Source organism: Garra rufa, chromosome 16, assembly GCF_049309525.1.
Source record: "Garra rufa chromosome 16, GarRuf1.0, whole genome shotgun sequence".
NCBI classification, from domain to species: domain Eukaryota; kingdom Metazoa; phylum Chordata; class Actinopteri; order Cypriniformes; family Cyprinidae; genus Garra; species Garra rufa.
Genome location: NC_133376.1, coordinates 43,307,329 through 43,328,909, shown reverse-complemented (window position 1 = coordinate 43,328,909; position 21,581 = coordinate 43,307,329). Strand labels below are relative to the sequence as shown.

The window sequence follows — 21,581 nt, the reverse complement described above, 5'->3', positions numbered from 1 at the left end:
GGACCATTTAGAGCCATTTGAAGCTGCATTTTGGAAGTTTAAACTCGGGGGCACCATAGAAGTCCATTATATGGAGAGAAATCCTGAAATGTTTATCTCAAAAAACTATTTCCTTACGACTGAAGAAAGAAAGACATGGACATCTTGGATGACAAGTGGGTAAGTACATTATCTGTACATTTTTGTTCTGAAAGTGAACTACTCTTTTAAGGTGCCATAGAATGGAAAACTGTATTTACCTTGGCATAGTTGAACAATAACAGTTCTGTATATGGACATGGCATACTGCGAGTCTCAAACACCATCGTTTCCTCCTTCTTATTTAAATCTGATGTTTGCAAAAGACCACTGAAAAATAGGCTAATCCTAACATAACAGCAACTATTACTTAATAGTCTCAATTGTTAATAGTTACGCCCCCAACATTTGCATAGCCCAATCATCAGACGTTATGCAGCTAGGCTATTGTGAAAAAACAAAGCGAGGACAATGGCGAAAATGGCAGTTCACAGGAATAAATGTCATGTTCCAGGTTGTGCAGGAGATGTTAAGTGCAGGGATGGTTGGTGTCTGTAACTCAGAAAGGCAAGGAAAACAAATAAGGCGATCTAAAAATACATAAGGCTAGCCACTGAGGAGAGATGACTGCGTGGAAAATGGCCAATGATTTATAGATCCTGAGCATCACTAACATGCATCTAAACTTATGTGGTAAGTACTGCCGCTGTAGTATAACGTTACACAGAGCACATGCGATCAAAAAAGTGAAAGTAAAATGATGGTGCATTCAAAACGGCAGTTTCAATAAACCGCATATTAACAGTGGCTCGAGCTCCGTAATTAAATATATATTTTCCTCCATGTGCGAACTACTGAAAAAAGTAGAGCCGCTCTGTGAAACAGCCAATCAGAGCAGAGCTCCTCATTATTATTCATGAACCTTCCAAATAAGGTAATAACAGACCATTTCATTCTAGGGACAAATCCTAGGGGTTGTAAATGGAGCTGTAAAACCGTTTCTGGAGAATTTTAGCCCTTTCCTATGCCATATACCTTCTATGTAGATATCAGAGAACAATTTAAAATATAGTTTCAATGCATTCTATGGCACCTTTAAGACTTTTTTCACCCTTTCAGGCTGGAAAATGAGGACTTTATGAGGCCCACTGAGGTTCATATGGTATATCCTACACCCTAGACACAATAAAAAAGGAGCTTACTCATAAAATGTACGCCCTTAGTCGCTACTATCCAATTTTGCCTGACTACACGTGCATTTTCTAGGATATCTGATCAGAACTCTTGAAGCCGATCGCTCCTGTGTGTGTGTTGACACGTTACAGCCTTGTATGTCTACCGTGATGAAATTGTAAATACCGTGAAATGGTTACAGACCATAATTTAGGCAGGAGATGACAGAAGGTTGGACACCTGAAAGTCTCGGCAGCCGTTCACTCGGAAACCCTGAGTAGTTTGACATCCTCACTGTGAGATGAATGAAACAGGTGCAGCCGCGCTGCATAAGTACCCACACTGCACTCTGTGAAGTAAAAGATGGATTTAAACGGTAAAGGGTAGTGGGATTTACACGTTTTTTAAGAGAATAAATGTCAGCGGTACAACCCGTCACCTTCTGTCATCACCGAGCCTACTTCTATTTAAAGCGCAGTGGAAAGGCAACAAATTGCAGCATGTATGTTTAAATATGCAGAGCTGTACACACATGGAAAGTTATATAAGCTCATTTGAAAAGCTGTGAAATGACATTAGGCTCACACAAGTAATGTGACCGTGACAGAGTGTATTCAGAATAAAAAATAACGTCCCAGATCTCTCGCCGGAGTACTTCATTTCGACACATATTCAGATAAATGCATCCAACAATTACCTGTGATGGAGATGTCGGTGGCGTATTGAGATGGATCGTTGTGTGATGATGTGGGTCTACACTCGGGTGGATCAATGAGCGGTCTGGGATTGAAAATGGACGGATGAGGGCTGGAAAGGTGCTCGGTTGTATTATAGCACTCTGCCCTTTCGGGATGGGGCCTCTGGCTCTTTTTTTAAATGAACTCCTTTTAACACGCCTCGCCAAATAGATTTAATTGATTTTCCCCCGGCACCGTGATTATATGGGCTTAGTGTAAATATTTTGCAACCGGCCCAAAATGCGATGTGCTTGTTGCAGCGGGTTTTCAAATGTCAGCGAAAAGCAAACGAACAGGGCTGAAATTAAAAGCCTGTATGTACACATACATTTCAATGGTATACAATTAGCTTAAATTACTTCTTATGATGAATAACATAAAACTTTTTTTAGACTGTGATGTGTACACTGCAAAAGATGCTTTTCCTGCCAGAATATCTAGAAATTCTTAAATCAAGAAGGATTTTCTAGACAAGTAAAAATTATTTTTTTGTTTTCAGTAAAAACAAGTCAAAATTAAGCGCGTTTTTGCTTGAAACAGGCAAAATTATCTGCCAATGGGGTAAGAAAAATAATACTGTTTTCTGTTTGAAATAAGATTATTTTTCTTAGCCCATTGGCAGATTATTTTGCTTATCCTAAGCAAAAACTCACTTAATTTTGACTTGTTTTTTGACAGATATTTTGGCTGGAAATAAGTCAAAAAAATCTAAGAAAACATTTTTTGCGGTGTACTTGTTACTTGTTAAAAAATGCTTTTTTACTTATATTTTTTTGTCTTGTTTCCAGCCAAAATATTTAAAAATTCTTAATTTAAGAAGGATTTTCTAGACAAGTAAAGTTTATTTTCTAGTTTTTAGTAAAAACAAGTCAAAATTAAGTGCGTTTTTGCTTGAAACAAGCTAAATAATCTGCAAAAACACACTTAATTTTGACTTGGCTGGAAACAAGTCAAAAAAATCTAAGTTTTTTTTTGCAGTGTATTGTTACTTGTTAAAACATACTTTTCTTACTTAGATTTTTTGTCTTGTTTCCAGCCAGAAAAATTCTTAAATCAAGAAGTATTTTCTAGACAAGTCAAATTTATTGTATTTTTAAAAAAAAACAAGTCAAAATAAGTTTTTGCTTAAAACAAGCAAAATAACCTGCCAATGGGGTAAGTAAAATAATCTTATTTTAAGCAGACAACTATATTATTTTTCTTACCCCATTGGCAGATTATTTTGCTTGTTTCAAGCAAAAAATCATTTAATTTTAACTTATTTTTTCTAAAAACAAGACAATACTTTTACTAGTGTAGAAAATTATTTTAGATTTAAGAAATTTTAGATATTTTGTCTTGAAACATAAGTCAGAAAAGCATTTTTTGCAGTGTAGAACTAAGAATGAACAAGTGAATGCATGGTCGACTAATTTGTAATAAACTGGAACATGAGCTAGGGAGAAAAAGCTAATTTTTTGCTTGAATATGGGCCTTTTTATTTAAGAAATCCATATCGGTGTCTGGAATCTAATCAATGTGTTAAATAGGATTGGAATGGAAAAGCTGCATTATAACAGGGCACAGGGCCAAGACGGGCTGCAGCATTTCTTCATGTGCGTCTGAGGATCTTGATGTCCTGCGTAATTGGGAAACAGACCGCGATAAAAGCGGCTGACTGACTTTCAGAGTTATTTCACTCAAAATCCGCTTCAGCCTATCTTTCCCTGTATATATTGACCAAAACCAACAAGACATGAACTGACATCATAATAGCTAAAAAAAACACTAGGTTATGGGTTAAGATTGTACCTGATGTACTCAGAAAAATACTTAAAGCTTCACACTGTCAGTTCACAAAAAAAAAGCATTATTAATGCAAATTCTCTCACATTATTCCTGAATCATATAAATTCATAATAAAATTTGCCAGACTGCATCTCCAGCATTCATTTGAAACACATTTCTTTTTAGATTATGCATATTATGCTAAAAATGCTTTCTTTTGTTTGTTTGTTTTATTTTTATAATTTTTTTTAAAGATTAAATGTTAATATTTAACATTTATTTATTATAATATTTATTATCACTTTTATAATTTTTAATTGATTATTTATTATTTTAGTACATATATATGTACTAAAATAATAATCAATTAAAAATTAAAAAAAGTTTAAATTATTCTACATTTTTATAAAATTATACAATATACAATATATATATATCATTAGGATATTAAGTAAAGATCATGCTCCATTAAGATATTTTGTAATTGGATAACTTTAAAGTTGATTTTCTCAATATTTCGTTGTTTTTTGTTTGTTTGTTTGTTTTCAAACAGTTGTATCTCTGTCCTATCCTAACAAACCATACATCAATGCAAGCTTATGTATAAATCTCAATTTCAAAACATTTGACCCTTATGACTGGTTTTGTGGTCCAAGGTCACCTATATACATACAAACACACACATACATATAATTAATGTTATGAATTAACATTACATTTTATTTTAACTTTCATTATTTTGTACTTTTTATATACCTCTGTCAAATATCACATAAGATACAGGTAGTAACATATTTTTTGCAGTCCAGAAGAAAAAAAAAATAGTGTTCTCCAAAATATATATATATATATATATATATCTTAGTGGAATTAATGGCTTTAGCACGGTCAGGTTTTGACGAAATGTTCTTCCCTTCCTGAGATCCAAATAATCCCCCTGCCACAGTTCACTTGATTTACCTGCCCATAAACTATCTGTGGAATCTCTATAGCTTCTCTCCTCTCGATGAATAACCGTTTCTCCACACTTTTGGCCCCAAGCATGTTTTTGACAAAGACACACGGCATGTGGAGTTTCACCTGACTAACTTTTCCACATTTTTGTGGCAGTTTGTTCAAAGCTTCTGAGCCACAAAGAAACAGCGATGGGCTTTAAATGAACCAGCATCTTTTATTAGTGCCATATGATGAACCAAAGAATGTTCCATAATGAGATTCCCAGCCTTCCTTTAAAAATACCAAGGGCTTTCCTAGCAGCGTCTGGAGCGGGAAACACCTCTCCGACCCCATTCCCAACCACGCCAGCCCTCATATTCATGATTGTAACCACCGGGACTCCTCATAAACACACCGTATTATACATAAAGACACAGTATCGGGCAGGAAATCGGCTGTGGCGACGCCGCAGCAATGTTGAGTCTCCAAAATTGGTTAGTTGAAGTAGCCTCAATAGCACACGATGAGCTTTGGGAGAAGCGCTGTTTACTTCCACCCAAAGATATTACCATTCTATTATTGATCAGAAATAGCCTATGTCTTCTCTTCAGTCAAGTTGAACAGAATGATATTAAATCCCCGTTTACCTCAAGGGGATCTTCATTTGGTTGAACTGATGCATGAGGAACAATAAAAGAAAGAAGAAAAAGCTTCATTTCTCTCCATATTTCATCAGGGATTGATTTTGGAGTGCTAGAAGCTTATTTGGGCTTTAGAAACTTTTAGTCTTTTGCTTTTGAATTGGCCTCCCCATCCCCACAAAAAATATGATTTTACACCGAAACTCTCAATGAACAGCACAGTTTCATATTGACTCTGTGTGACGCTATGCACATATGTACAGGTGGGTTTTCCACTGGTCTTTGTGTTTGCCTAACCACATTCATTTCTACAAAAGTGCCTTGCAAATTCAGATTCTGTCGGTTTGACTGGCGCTTCCACAGAAACAGAGATAACACGATGACTTCAATGTTCTCCAGCTCTGGAGCTGAATAGTTTCCAGTTGGTCCAAAATCAAGGGCCTGTCAGAATAGATGTCCTGAGAGTCTTGAGTCTGTTTACTGATCACAGCGGAGCAAGAAGCTAAGAAACATACAAATCCAGACAGGTAGCGACGCCGCTGCAAGCGCACGAGCCGAGTTCTGCTGCGTGTCGAAGGACGCGGTGGAGTCAGACCAAAGTCTCACCTTCGAGTCCTAAAACACGAGAAGAGAAAGAGTTACCAGTTTGGCTTTGAATAAGAATCGCAAGTCAGACTATATTTGCATTTCCCCCCCAGAAAACAAAACAATAGGTTAAAGTTTCAGGTGAGTATGGTCATGTACACACCAGGGTCATCAGGTTTTTTAGAACAGCAATGCATTTATTTAGCGTTACTTTTTAAATCTGGGCAGGGCTTGATTGTTTGTTTTTAATAAAAAGGCGTTATTTTTGGCAAATGTAAAAGCCCCTATTACACCACAAGTGAAATGAATACATCTCAACTGAAGGAAAAGTCAAGTCACGTCTGTACAGTAGAATGCAGGAGAAGAAAGTTCAACGCTATTTAGCATAAAAAAGAATAAAGCACAAATGTAAGTTTATCTAAAGTTATTTTGATTATTAGTATGGTTGAATTGGATCATCAAAGATCAGCAGAGACATTGGTTATTGTATTATTTTTAGGGCTGGGACACGATTAATCGCGATTAATCGCATCCAAAATAAAAGTTTATGTTAACATACTAAATGTGTGTTTACTGTGTATATTTATTATGTATATATAAATACACACACATACATGTATAGACTTTAAAAAATACTTATATGTGTGGATAGTTATATTTGTATTTAATTTAGATTATATATAGAATTATAAATATTTTATTTATTTTAATTTAATTTTTATTTTCAGTTTTCTTTAATATACATGTTTGTGTGTGTATTTATATATACATAATAAATATACACAGTAAACACACATTTAGTATGTTAACATAAACTTTTATTTTGGATGCGATTAATCGCGATTAATCGTGTCCCAGCCCTAATTATTTTACATATGTAATCATTGCAGGTTTGATTTACCTGTTTTTATTTATTTTGAGAAATACTGAATCTGTAAGAAAAATTTATGCATGTTCACATTTAGTCTAGATTGTACCATTTTTTTCAAGTTTGGCATATAAAGCAAATACTCGCTTTATTCCCGTTTTCTGCTTATGCAAATTATAGAGTCAATTGGATAAATTATGCAGCTATAATTGTGAAGGTATGTGGGTATGGATGTTTCTATGTGTATCCTAAATACATGTTTTGTGTGTTTGTGTGTGCACAGCTGTAATGTTTGAGAGAGAGAAATTAAACTGTTCTGGGATATGTGTTCACCAGTAATCTAATGGGAAAAGTTTGGTATTTGCACCCAAATAAAATCTTACTTTAAGCTCATTTTTTGAGATATCAACTTAGATTTATGGCTTTGATTTTCTATCAATCCAATTCAAAATGTTTTATAATTGCTCAATAATCCTTTTCATAAACTTAAACCTCTATAACTTTTTTGGTTTAAATTTGTTAACTTCAAAAATAATCCGGCAAGGGTCTTCTTTAAAATGAGACCAAATGATAATATCATGTTTCAGCAATCTCGCAGGCTGACGATAGGACCAACACTACTGTAGCATATTATTTACTCACCCTCCATGCATCCTAGTTGTATATAACTTATATAACTAAGACGAATGCAATCTGAGTTTTATTAATAATAATCCCGGCACTCCCAAATTTGTTTGTTGTGTCTCCAAATAAGGAGACACGAATTTCAAGATGAGTTTTTTTTTTTTTGCTCTTGGATGGATTCTATTTGTTTAATTGATTTCATTCCATTTAGGGTAACACTTTAGAATACGGTTCCATCAATATTGAATAACTACACAGGAACAAATGACTAATGCACTACTAACATTATAGTAACTATTAACTAACAAGAAATTCTGATAAACGAATCAGTAAGTAATAGTGCTCAGTTGAAAGTGGCAGTTCACTAATAGCTAATCAGTAACTAGTATTTTTTTCATATCTCCCAGAGAATTAATAAGAACTACAGGTTCATAATTAATGTAAATGATGCAAAATGTATACTTAATTCTACAGTAAAAATCATGGCAACCCACTAGTAATGACTCAAGAAGGGATTACTAATTATTTGGATTCGTATTCTAAAGTGAAGATTGTGATAACTCCCTAGTAATTACTGAAATCATTGGAAGCTTTTGAGGCACATGTAAGGTTTTGGATAATAATAACTCAAGTTTTACTACATCCTTCTAAAGGAATTACTAATTATTTGGATCCGTATTCTAAAGTGAAGATCATGGTAACCCACTAGTAACGACTTAAGTGTTACTAAAGCCATCGGAAGTATTACTATCCAGAACCTTACAAAAAACTCAATTTTAATGACTTTAGTCATTACTAGGGAGTTATCTTGATCTTCACTTTAGAATACAGATCCAAATAATTAGTAATTCCTTTAGAAGGATGTAGTAACACTTGAGTCATTACTATCCAAAACCTTACATATACAGTACCTCAAAAGCTTACAATGATTTCAGTCATTACTAGAGAGTTATCATAATCTTCACTTTAGAATACGGATCCAAATAATTAGTAATCCCTTCTGACGGATTTGGTAGTACCCGAATCATTACTAGTGCATTACCATGATCTTCACTTTAGGACTAATTATACATTTAGCATTATTTACATTAATTATAAACATGTATATAGTAGTTCTTAGTAGTTCTCTGGGAGAAATAAATAAATAGTTACTGATTAGCTAATAGTGAACTACCACTTTTAAGTCTTGTTAGTTAATAGTATTTACTTGACTGTTACTAGTGCATTAGTCATTTGTTCCTGTGTCGTTATTTATTAATGACGTACCCGTATTCTAAAGTGTTAGCAAATTTTGTTCTCCGCAGCAAACTGTCTTGAAGGTCAAAGGGGCTTAATAATTTTGATTGCAACTGTAACTCACGTTACTAGTAACACTGTAAAAAATGTGTTTCTAGCTTAGTTTTTTTGTCTCGTTTCCAGACATAATATCTACAAATTCTTAAATCAAGAAGGATTTTCTAGATGAGTAAAAATCATTTTCTTGTTTTCAGAAAAAACAAGTCAAAATTAAGTGAGTTTTTGCTTAAAACAAGCAAAATAATCTTATATATTATTTCAAACAGACAAAACAAGATTATTTTGCTTACCCCATTGGCAGATTATTTTGCTTGTTTTAAGCAAAAACGCACTTAATTTTGACTTTTTTTTCTGAATACAAGACAATAATTTTTACTCGTCTAGAAAATGCTTCTTGATTTAAGAATTTTTTATATTTTGGCTGGAAACAAGACAAAAAAATCTAAGCTAGAAAAGCATTGTTTGCAGTGTATACCCCCAACACTGAAAGAACACAGTGCTGCACTTGACTCTGAAACATGCACCACATATTTTTATTCCATCGAAGTGCAATTTTAGTTGAATTAAACATGCGGCCCTGGTTTTGCCGCAAGAGACTCCCCATTTACCATTTTATACAGCTCTAGAGAAATCGGCCCAATTTTGCAATCTCACAGCAGCACAGATGAAATGGCTCTTTATTGTGTAAAGCCAGTTCCTCTGGAGCCACACTACAATCAAGGCAGTTATAAACCCATAACCGAAGCGCTGCCCATCTCTAACCCTCACCTGTGTGGGTTTGGCTGGGCTCAGAGCGTTCTGTTCAGTCTCCATGGTGACAAACACAGTCGTCCGCCGCGGCCCTCTGTCCGTCACAGGGCTTAACCGCTGCAGTCGGGTGGGAGTGGGCGTGAAGTCCATTCCATTCCCAAACGTCAGGAGAGCGTTCCCTGTTCACACAACAGACAAGACGTCCACAGCTCAGACACACATCATTTCCATTCGCAAGCGCTCGCGTTATCAGACGCTTATTTTGAATTCAGCAGCGAGCGGCACGGCGCTTTCCAGCGCTCAGTATTCCGCTCAGGCCTTGCGGCTGCACCTGCCTCTCCACATCCTCTCATTAACTCACAGATGAGTGGCTTGACCAAACATCACTCTCATCCGCTCACATCGCTCACTCCGAGAGCTGCCACTTGGCTGTCTGAGGAGTTACTCCATGTAAGAGATCTCTGTTTGAACAGGACCGAGCAGAATATTGCCACGGAGTCGGCCGTATTGATGAATCGCGATATATATAATACATAAGGACCTTCAGGAACGGCACTGGAGGAGTGTGACTGAGAGGGGGCTGGATATCAATCAGAGATTCATTTATGCTTGCGGCTCAGAACAAGCTTTGCACTTCAGATAGCTCTTTACATTCTCAAACGTCTTCGGCCTACTCGATGTCAGATGGTAAACGGCGGCAGAAGATCTAAATACAGAAAAACTGTCACATTTTTCACTAACCAGTGTTGTTTTTGACAACCATCTTAGATTTAGTCTTAGTCTTTTGGACTAAAATGCTTATTAGTTTTAGTCAAATTTTAGTCACTTCTAAATGTGATAGTTTTAGTCCAATTTTAGTCGACGAAAAGTCAAAAAGATTTTAGTCTAGTTTTAGTCAAAAAAAGGGGGAAAAGTCTTTTAACAAATTAATGTAGGTCAGTAAGTATTTTGCTGTTTGGTAGTGTCACTTATAAGTTGTGAAAATAGCAGATCTATAGTTCAACACAATTTGAGCTTCCGGATCGACTATTTTCACCAATAATTACAATAATGAAGGAATGGTTTTAGACATAAAAGACATATATTTGAAATGCACCCATAGGTCCTCTCTCCGTTTGCGACCACCCTGTGTGCAAACTGCCGCCATCATGGTTAATCGTCTGTCTGAGTGACAACAATGTGACGTGTTGAGCGTAACCAAACAAGGATAGAATGCTAAAACGGCTTGCCATACTAGTATGGCAAAGAGTATTTAATGCTAAAACGGCTTGCCATAGCGGCAGATACTTTTTCGGTTTTGATTGGCATGCACAATAAGCAGAAATGTCATGCATTTTAAACGTCTGACGGACCACCCACTAACATTTTCGTCTATTCTCGTCTCGTCAACGAAAACTCACACACGTCTCGTCATGTTTTAGTCATCAACGAGCCATTTTTATGTCGTCATCGTCTCATTATCGTTATGAAAAAAAGTGGCGTCAACGAAATGATTTCGTCATCGTCATCTCTGACGAAAACAACACTGTCACTAGCTGAATTTATTTCTGTCTTATATGAAACAAAAATATTACTTCCACTAAATCGTATTTTAATCAGTGGTGGAAATGATACTAGAAACATTTATTTTATTTATTATTAATTTTATTATTAATTATAAGTATACGTTTGGGATCAGTAAGACTTAAGTAAGTCAAGTTTATTTGATCAAAAATACAGAAAAAAAACAGTAATATTGCAAAATGTTATTACAACATATAAAATAATGTTTTTTATTTGAATATACGTCTTATATGAAACAAAAGTATCACTTCCACTAAATCATATTTTAATCAGTGGTGGAAATGATACTAGAAACATTTATTTTATTTATTATTAATTTTATTATTAATTATAAGTATACGTTTGGGATCAGTAAGACTTAAGTAAGTAAAGTTTATGTGATCAAAAATACAGAAAAAAACAGTAATATTGCAAAATGTTATTACAATATAAAATAATGGTTTTTATTTGAATATACGTTAAAATATAATTTATTCCTGTGATGCAAAGCTGAATTTTCATCAGCTGTTACTCCAGTCTTAAGTGTCACATGATCCTTCAGAAATCATTCTAATATGCTGATTTATTATTAGAATTATCAAATATTTTTTGGAACCTGTGATACTTTTTATCAGGATTCTTTGATGAATAACAAGTTAAAAAGAACTGCATTTATTCAAAATATAAATCTTTTCTAACAGTGTAAATCTATGCTATTACTTTTTATTAATTTAACACATCCTTGGTGAATAAAAGTATTAATTTCTTTTAAAAAATTTAACTGACCCCAAACTTTTGAACAGTAGTGTATATTGTTAAAAAACCTTTCTATTTTAAATAAATGCTTCTCTTTTTAACCTTTTATTGATCAAAGAATCCTTAAAAATGGATCATAGGTTCCAAAAATGATGCTAAAAATTCAGCTTTGTATATATATATACAGTCGTGGCCAAAAGTTTTGAGAATGACACAAATATTAGTTTTCACGAAGTTCGCTGCTAAACTGCTTTTAGATCTTTGTTTCAGTTGTTTCTGTGATGTACTGAAATATAATTACAAGCACTTCATACGTTTCAAAGGCTTTTATCGACAATTACATGACATTTATGCAAAGAGTCAGTATTTGCAGTGTTGGCCCTTCTTTTTCAGGACCTCTGCAATTGGACTGGGCATGCTCTCAATCAACTTCTGGGCCAAATCCTGACTGATAGCAACCCATTCTTTCATAATCACTTCTTGGAGTTTGTCAGAATTAGTGGGTTTTTGTTTGTCCACCCGCCTCTTGAGGATTGACCACAAGTTCTCAATGGGATTATGATCTGGGGAGTTTCCAGGCCATGGACCCAAAATATCAACGTTTTGGTCCCCGAGCCACTTAGTTATCACTTTTGCCTTATGGCACGGTGCTCCATCGTGCTGGAAAATGCATTGTTCTTCACCAAACTGTTGTTGGATTGTTGGAAGAAGTTGCTGTTGGAGGGTGTTTTGGTACCATTCTTTATTCATGGCTGTGTTTTAGAGCAAAATTGTGAGTGAGCCCACTCCCTTGGATGAGAAGCAACCCCACACATGAATGGTCTCAGGATGCTTTACTGTTGGCATGACACAGGACTGATGGTAGCGCTCACCTTTTCTTCTCCGGACAAGCCTTTTTCCAGATGCTCCAAACAATCGGAAAGAGGCTTCATCGGAGAATATGACTTTGCCCCAGTCCTCAGCAGTCCATTCGCCATACTTTTTGCAGAAGATGAATCTGTCCCTGGTTTTTTTTTTTTTTTTGGAGAGAAGTGGCTTCTTTGCTGCCCTTCTTGATACCAGGCCATCTTCCAAAAGTCTTGGCCTCACTGTGTGTTCAGATGCGCTCACACCTGCCTGCTGCCATTCCTGAGCAAGCTCTGCACTGGTGGCACTCCGATCCCGCAGCTCAATCCTCTTTAGGAGACCATCCTGGTGCTTGCTGGACTTTCTTGGACGCCCTGAAGCCTTCTTAACAATGCAGTGGAAAGTTTTTTTCGGGATTAAGTTAATTTTCATGGCAAAGAAGGACTATGCAATTCATCTGATCACTCTTCATAACATTCTGGAGTATATGTGAATTGCTATTATAAAAACTTAAGCAGCAACTTTTCCAATTTCCAATATTTATGTAATTCTCAAAACTTTTGGCCACGACTGTATGTATGTATGTATGTATATATATATATATATATATATATACACACACACACACAGACAGACAGACACTACTAATCGAAAGTTTTCCACAGTAAGGTTTTTAATGTTTTTTAAAGAAGTCTCGTCTGCTCACCAAGCCTGCTTTTATGTGATCCAAAGAACAGCAAAAACAAATCATTTTTGCACAATAAACATTAAAACGGTTTATGCCAGTCATCCTGAAATTATTTATTTAAACTATTTATTAAAAATCTAATTATTTTTAAACAAGGATTTTCATATCTTAAGATTTAAAGGTGTTTGGGAAAAAACATTAGATGTTAATATAAGAAAAAGAAAATATGTTCTTAGGAAATCTCTTACGTCAGGGACACAAAAGTTTCAAGATTGGTATTAAGGGTTAGATAAACGATATAAAATAATTATTATAATTCTATTTTACAATTCTTATTATAGTCCTGCATAGATAAACCCTGTTACTAAATATATATCCTAACACAAACCACAGGCACACAATCCTGAAGAGTGACACTCTTCAAATGCTTTTCAAAAAGTATGTCCTGGTTCTGCTTAAATGGAGAATCAGGACGCGAGCGCTGAGAGACAGATGAGGTGATTTCTGAAATGTTCTGTCATTTGAGAGAGGCAGGCTGACTGTTTGGTCTTCAGTGCAGCGGCGGTGAACGCTAGCTTGATGTGACATACAGTAAAACAGAGAACGTATGACTAATGGTGCAGTGAATAGCGAGAGGAGATTTCACACTGTTCTGTGCTGCTGTGAAGGACATTCAACTTTAATACAAACTTCTACTTTAAAGCACTATAAAAGTGTTTATGGGCAGCTGAAAGTAATTATATTTATGTCAGCATCGCCTGTTTAGAAAACGCCTGCACGCTTTAAATGCATTTCCCTTTCCTTGCCAAACGCTGTGGCCTTCAATTGCAAATCTGCATGTGCTGTTTTGATGCATCATCTCTGAAATTAAGTTTCAGAAACTTTTGACTATGATAAATCGAAATGTACCAACACTAAATCTCTCAGCCAAAAGCAATATCTGATTATTTAGAAAGATGTCAGCAGATACTGATATTGATATTTTATTTTTTAAGGAAAAAAAAAACAAAAACTCTCCCAACTAAACTTTGACATCTGTCTTGACATTTACTTGACATTTTTCTGAAATGAACAGGATTTAAAAGCTGAGACTTTGTTTCTTTGGTTCAGAAGACACAAACCACAAAGCTTTCTGCGATTATTGGATTAACTGCAAAAAAAAACAACAACTTAGATTTGTTTCCAGCCAAAATATCTAAATATTCTTAAATTAAGAAGGATTTTCTATACGAGTAAAAATTATTTTCTTGTTTTCCGGAAAAAAAAACAAGTTTAAGTTAACTTAAAATGGGGTAAGCAGAAAAATCTTTTTTCAAACAGAAAACACGATTATTTTTCTTACCGCATTGGCAGATTGTTTTGCTTGTTTCAAGCGAAAACGCAGTTAATTAAGTGTTCGAGCACGTAGTGCTGAAACCCTATTGTAATTGTAAAGATTTTTGAAAAATGAACTTTTATCCGAAACCTACTTTTGCAAACTAGTCCTAGGTTTTTCGCCCAATCGTAACCAAACCAGTGCTGAATATCAATAATTATCACAAAAAAGTTGAAATTTCGACTCATGGTCGGATTGGAAAGCCAAAACGTTCTATGCTAATGTTAGCCAATTGCTAAATATAGCTAGAACTCTTGAACGGAATGAGATATCTTCATCAAACTTGGTAGACATGTGTATAAGCTCTATCTTTGGTCAAATAAAAAAAAATTTGATTGGCTTGAAAATTGGTATGCAGTGTCTTGGTCCAACGTGGCACAAGTGTCTATGAGGACATTGTCGTATCTCAAAAAACATGGCCGCCATCAGTCAATGAAGTTTGAGCACCTATTTGACCAGGTTAATGGAGGCTGATCGGAACGAAAATTGGTGGGTGTGTTCGACTCATTGCTCTAAAGGTCTGTACCAATTTTGAAGGACATCGGCCACTAGTTGGCGCTAACGAGTTTTATGGCTCTGTAATCGTGTGTTGTTTCACACATCCACACAATATGCATATAATTTGATAAATCTCCTCATTCTGAACAACTTTGCATCAAGAACCATTGCTGTCAATCAAATCATTCATTAAATATTCGCAATTATGTTAAAAAACCTACCTTTGCAAACTAGTCCTAGGTTTTTTTACCCTCGATCAAACCACTGCAGCGCAGTTCTCCAGACTCTCTAAATCAATAATTATCAATTATTATGGTTAGCTATAACAGGGTGATTTAGAAAAGGGGTGTGGCCACATATACACAAAAGCTTATAAAACCTAAACAAAAACTCAAAACTTTACGAAAATTGGTGAAAACATATGGCAGATGACTCTTAACAAGCATGCAAAGTTTAATTGAGATCGGACTATAGGTGGCGCTATAACAATTAGAATAGAGTCAAAAACATGATATTTCTATTGCAAAAGCACTAAAATTGCAATAAAACATCCATATATTCACATATAAACTATATCTTAATATCATATTATGGATCTCCTCATTCTGAACAACTAATGCTCTCAATCAAATCGTTCATTAAATATTTGCAATTATGTTAAAAACATACTAGTCCTAGGTTTTTCGCTCAATTTCGATCAAACCACTGCAGCGCAATTCTCTGGACTCTCTAGATCAATGATTATCAAAAAAATTATGAATTTTGTCCTTTTGTTGGCTATTACAGGGTCATTTAGGAAAGGGACGTGGCAATATATACGCAAAAGCTTATAAAAACTAAACAAAAACTTACGAAAATTGGTGAAAACATGTGGCAGATGACTCTTAACAAGCATGCAGAGTTTCATGGAAATTGGACCATAGGTGGCGCTATAACAGTTAAAAAGGCTTCAAAACCTCACAATTTCTATTTTAAATGGCCTTCAATTGCTAAAATATATTCACTCAAACACTAGATCTTCATATCATATGTCAATTACTTCATGTTGCCCTACACTCTAACAGCATAGAAGCCAAAAAGGCCTTAAAAGCTCGAACCCCAGTAATTGCTGCTTGCAGCTATATTTTGGACTTGTTTTTTTTTTTTTTTCTGAAAACAAGACAATCATTTTTACTCGTCTAGAAAATCCTTCTTGGTTTAAAATAATTTAGATCTTCATTTTTAGATATTTTGGCTGGAAACAAGACAAAAAAAATCTAAGTAAGAAAAGCATTTTTAGCAGTGTTGGAGGTGCATTACATATAATGTTTGATGGAGGAAAAACTGTGGATCTGGCAACCCTGGTTTGAGCTACTTGTGATTCATAGGGCCAGACTGAACCCACTTTAATGGCATTGCAAAAATGCATTATTATTGTTTTAACTTGGACAGCACATCAATTGACAAAAACAACATTTTCTTCACACAAGCTGCTGTCTGACATGTAAATAATTGTCCCTTATCATCTATTTATAACACTCTGTGCATCTCTAATAATAAATCTGTTGCATCTCACTAGGGTTTAAGACAGAGTCTGTGATTCTGCTCCGATATTACAATGTTGACTAATAATAACCAAAGTCCTTCTGCCAGACTACACACACACAACTTCCTTTCACATATCAGGTGATCATGACTATGACACTGATGATGCTTTGACTCACTGAGACAGACGTTGTTGGTGAAATAGTCCAGGAACTCATTGCACTGATCTCTCAGATTCCCGCTGGCTGAACACGAGCACCAGGGAGACACGTCGGATGTGGAGTTATCCACGTAGTTTGGGGTGATCGGGCTGCCTGTGATATCAACCAATACATGATCAATACACAAAATAGCACTGAAATGCAGCATAACAGATATACAGATTCCTTTAATCCAAATGTACACACACACACAAGACTTTTTTACAGACTTAAGATTTCTATAAGGAGCTGTAATTATTTCTTTTCTAATTATATACACTGCAAAAAAATGCTTTTCTTACTTAGATTTGTTGTCTTGTTTCCAGCCACATTATTTAAAAATTCTTAAATCAAGAAGGATTTTCTAGACAAGTAAAAATTATTTTCTTGTTTTCAATAAAAACAAGTAAAATTAAGTGAGTTAAAACAGAAAACAAGATTATTTTTCTTACCCCATTGGCAGATTATTTTGCTTGTTTCAAGCAAAAACTCACTTAATTTTGACTTGTTTTTAATGAAAACCAGAAAATTATTTTTACTCTAGAAAATCCTTCTTGATTTAAGAATTTTTGGATATTTTGGCTGGAAACAAGACTATCTAAGTAAGAAAAGCATTTTTTGCAGTGTATATAATTAGAAATATGTGACCCTGGACCACAAAACCAGTCTTAAGTCGCTGGGGTATATTTGTAGCAATAGCCAAAAATACATTGTATGGGTCAAAATTATTGATTTTTCTTTTATGTCAAAAATCATTAGGAAATTAAGTAAAGATCATGTTCCATGAAGATTTTTTTGTAAAATTCCTACTGTAAACCTATCCAAATGTAATTTTTGATTAGTAATATGCATTGTTAAGAACTTAATTTGGACAACTTTAAAGGTGATTTTCTCAGTATTTTGATTTTTTTTGCACCCTTAGATTCCAGATTTTCAAATAGATGTATCTCGGCCAAATATTGTCCTATCCTAACAAACCATATATCAATAGAAAGCTTATTTATTGGGCTTTCATATGATGTATATATCTCAGTTTTGTCAAATTTAACCTTATGACTGGTTTTGTGGTCCAGGGTCACATATGTTTTTAGATATATATTTTGTGTGCACACTGATCAGTGTTGGGTATGTTACTTTAAAAAAAGAAGTAGTTATAGTTACTAGTTACTTCTCACAAAGAGTAACTGAGTTGCATTTACATTTAGACATTTAGCAGACACTTTTATCCAAAGTGACTTTCAAAAGAGGACAATGGAAGCAATCAAAATCAACAAAAGACCAATAACATGCAAGTCTCATTCAGCATAACACAGTTAAAAGAACAGAGAAGGCAGTATAAGTATAGTATAAAGTAGTATATAAGGGACAGCTCACCCAAAAATGAAAATTGCTGCACGAAGTCATTATTTTGTTTTCTTTGAGCACACAAAGTATTCTTGCAGCTTTATAACATTATATGATAGCTGAACCATTGATATCAAATTAACATGTCCTTAATACTTTTATAAGTCTTGAACGTGTCAGCTCCATTGTCGTCTATGCATGGTCAAAAAGCTCTATTACATTAAGTTACATCATTATAAAAGTCACTAACTACCAGGGAAAGTAACTATTGTGTTACTTTAAAAAAAATATATATATGTCAAATAACTTGGATGTCCCCAATATTAAATATATTAAATGAATGACATGGACACTACATAGATTTGTATTTTATTTTACACTATTTTAATGTTGGTGTGGGACAACGTGAAAGACCTATCAAATTCAATAAATTACTGTAAATATGATCAACCCTCAAAAGACATCTTAGCAATAGAATCGCCATTGGCTAGTACTTTTTTTTTATTTACTCACCAGACTAATATTAAATATCTGATTGATATATACGACACTTATGGAGAAAACAGGAATAATTAAGATGTTTTTGAAAGAAGTTGGCCAAGGCTGCATTTATTGGATTAAAAATACTGCAAAAACTGTAATATTGTGAAATATTATTACAACTTAAAATAAAGTGTTTACTATGCAAATATATTTTAAAATGTAATTTATTTCTGTGATGCAAAGCTGAATTTTCAGCATCATTGCTCCAGTCTTCAGTGTCACATGATCCTTCAGAAATCATTCTAATATTATATTATTATCAATGTTGAAAACAGTTTTTAATGCTTATTATTTTTATGGAAACCATAATACACCACCATTCAAATGTTAAGGGTATGTATGATTAAAAATGTTATATTGATTATAATTTTATTTGATTTCTGAGAAATCATGTGACACTGAAGACTAGAGTAATGATGCAGAAAATTTAGCTTTGCATCACAGATATAAATTACATTTTAAAATACATTAACATTGAAAACTGTTATTTGGAATTGTAATAACATTTCACAATTTTACTGTTTTACTGTATTTTATGATCGGATAAATTCAGCTCAAAAACATCTTAATTATTCATTAATTAATTACTAATGTTTTCTCAATCAGCGTACAGACAGTACATCTTAAAACTGATTCCTAATAAGTATAAATCATTACAGATTCATATAGAGGTCATAAGTCTGTAAAACAGTATAATATTTCACAATACTGCGAATAAATTCAGCTTTGGTGAGACTCCTAACATATAAGACATAATATTATGTGCATATGGAAAATTGAATTTCCTGTCAGAAGTATGTCTGTTGAATTGAAATTGAGTTTTAAAGGAGATTTATTTAAAAGGGATTCTGTTTGCTCAATATATAGCAAACGAGCGTGAAGCAGAACTAAACAAACAAAAAGGCTCTATGTAACAGAAAGCCTCATAAAAAATATTGCTTTCAATCTGTTTTATTGGGAAGTGAAATCAATCTCTCCATGACTTTAAAAGTGCCTGGGTAGTTTTATAGTCTCTCATCCCAGACGCACAGGTGTCCCTGTGTTTCTTTGAGCAAGTGAATAACCAAGGTATCAGCCTTGCTCCTGATTTAATGGGCAGACACAATCATGCATGCAAATGCTTTGCCGGTTTGCAGAATAATTGTCTGAAACGGCTTTAAACTACTCACCTATAAGTCCAGTGTAAGCAATAAGACATGCGGCGTAGTTTCCCTGTTTGCAGCCGGTGGCAGACTGCTCTTCTGGCTGGCAGTCGTACTGAAACTGGGCCAAACGGGACCTGCAGAACAAGCACAGCCGTATATGCATGGACAGCAGCCAAGCAGACAGAAGCGTCCTAATAAGTGTGTCGGCCACACTGACATAATCATGAAGTACGATCACCAACATGGTCTAAATCTGCTTCCCAACTTGTTTCGCTTCACAATGCCTTTTAGATTATATTGGACATCAAATTGCAACCCAACACAGTACCAAAAATTGTAACACATTTATCTTTTAACTCTTTCCCCACCAGCATTTTTGATCATTTTCACACAATTTGTAGCAATAGCCAACAATACATTGTATGGGTCGAAATTATACATTTTTCTTTTATGTCAAAAATCATTAGGATATTAAGTAAAGATCATGTTCCATGAAGATATGTTGTGTATATCAAAACTTATTTTTGATTAGTAATATGCATAGCTAAAACTTTAAAGTCCATTTTCTCAATATCTTCCAGATTTTACACTGCAAAAATGGTTTTCTTACTTAGAATTTTTGTCTTGTTTCAAGACAAAATATCTAAAAATTCTTAAATCTAGAAGGCTTTTCTAGACATGTAAAAGTATTTTCTTGTTTTCAGAAAAAAAAAAAAAAGTTAAGTGAGTTTTTGCTTGAAACAAGCAAAATAATCTGCCAATTGGGTAAGAAAAATAATCGAGTTGCGTCTTAAAATAAGATTATTTTTCTTACCCCATCGACAGATTATTTAGCTTGTTTTAAGCAAAAACTCACTTATTTTGACTTGTCTAGAAAATCCTTCTTGATTTAAGAACTTTTAGTAAGTAAGAAAAGCATTTTTTGCAGTGTAGTTGTGTCTCGACCAATTATTGTCTTATCCTATGAAACGTCAATGGAAAGCTTATTTATTCAACTTTCAGATTATGTATTTTAAAAATGGACTCTTATGACTGGTTTTGTGGTCCAGGGTCATATATATGTGGGTCAAAGACATTAAGATGTCACAAAATTGACATTAACGACAAAATGACATTAAGATGTCACGCTTTAGTAGCATAACATCGGTTAATGGAAATGCCGCCATTTCGCAATACTTTTTAATCAACATTTATAAAATATTGCCAAAGTTTTGAGCAAATCTGCAATGGAAATGCGCCTATTGTCATTCAGTGTAACAATATTTATGTAAAAACTCAAACAACATGCTTATTCTGACTCAAATATTAAATATATAAAATAATGAGGGAGAATATAAAATTTCATTGTGTTTTAAGTGAGTAAAAAATTCTACTGACAAATGTGACCCTGGACCACAAAACCAGTCATAAGGTTAAATTTTACAAAACTGAGATGTATATAAAATATGAAAGCTCAGTAAATAAGCTTTCTATTGATGTATGGTTTGTTAGGACAGGACAATATTTGGCCGAGATACATCTATTTGAAAATCTGAAATCTGAGGGTGCAAAAAAATCCAAATCCTGAGAAAATCACCTTTAAAGTTGTCCAAATTAGGTTCTTAGCAATGCATATTACTAATCAAAAATTACATTTTGATAGGTTTACAGTAGGAATTTTTCAAAAAATCTTCATGGAACATGATCTTTACTTAATTTCCTAATGATTTTTGGCATAAAAGAAAA

The 21,581-nt window shown here is 34.3% G+C and overlaps 1 protein-coding gene across 1 annotated transcript in view; it reads right to left on the bottom strand.

Moving 5' to 3' along the window:
• Positions 1 to 4,461: 4,461 nt before the first annotated feature.
• LOC141288164 (GDNF family receptor alpha-4-like) overlaps positions 4,462 to 21,581 on the bottom strand; it is a 34,493-nt gene continuing 17,373 nt past the window's right edge. Inside the window, exons 5-8 of the mRNA XM_073820264.1 lie at positions 19,881 to 19,990; positions 16,804 to 16,938; positions 9,414 to 9,574; positions 4,462 to 5,887 (exon numbers count right to left, since the gene is read on the bottom strand). Of these exons, the coding sequence (XP_073676365.1) occupies positions 5,750 to 5,887; positions 9,414 to 9,574; positions 16,804 to 16,938; positions 19,881 to 19,990 (544 nt within the window). The 3' untranslated portion in view covers positions 4,462 to 5,749. The remainder of the gene's footprint in view (positions 5,888 to 9,413; positions 9,575 to 16,803; positions 16,939 to 19,880; positions 19,991 to 21,581) is intronic.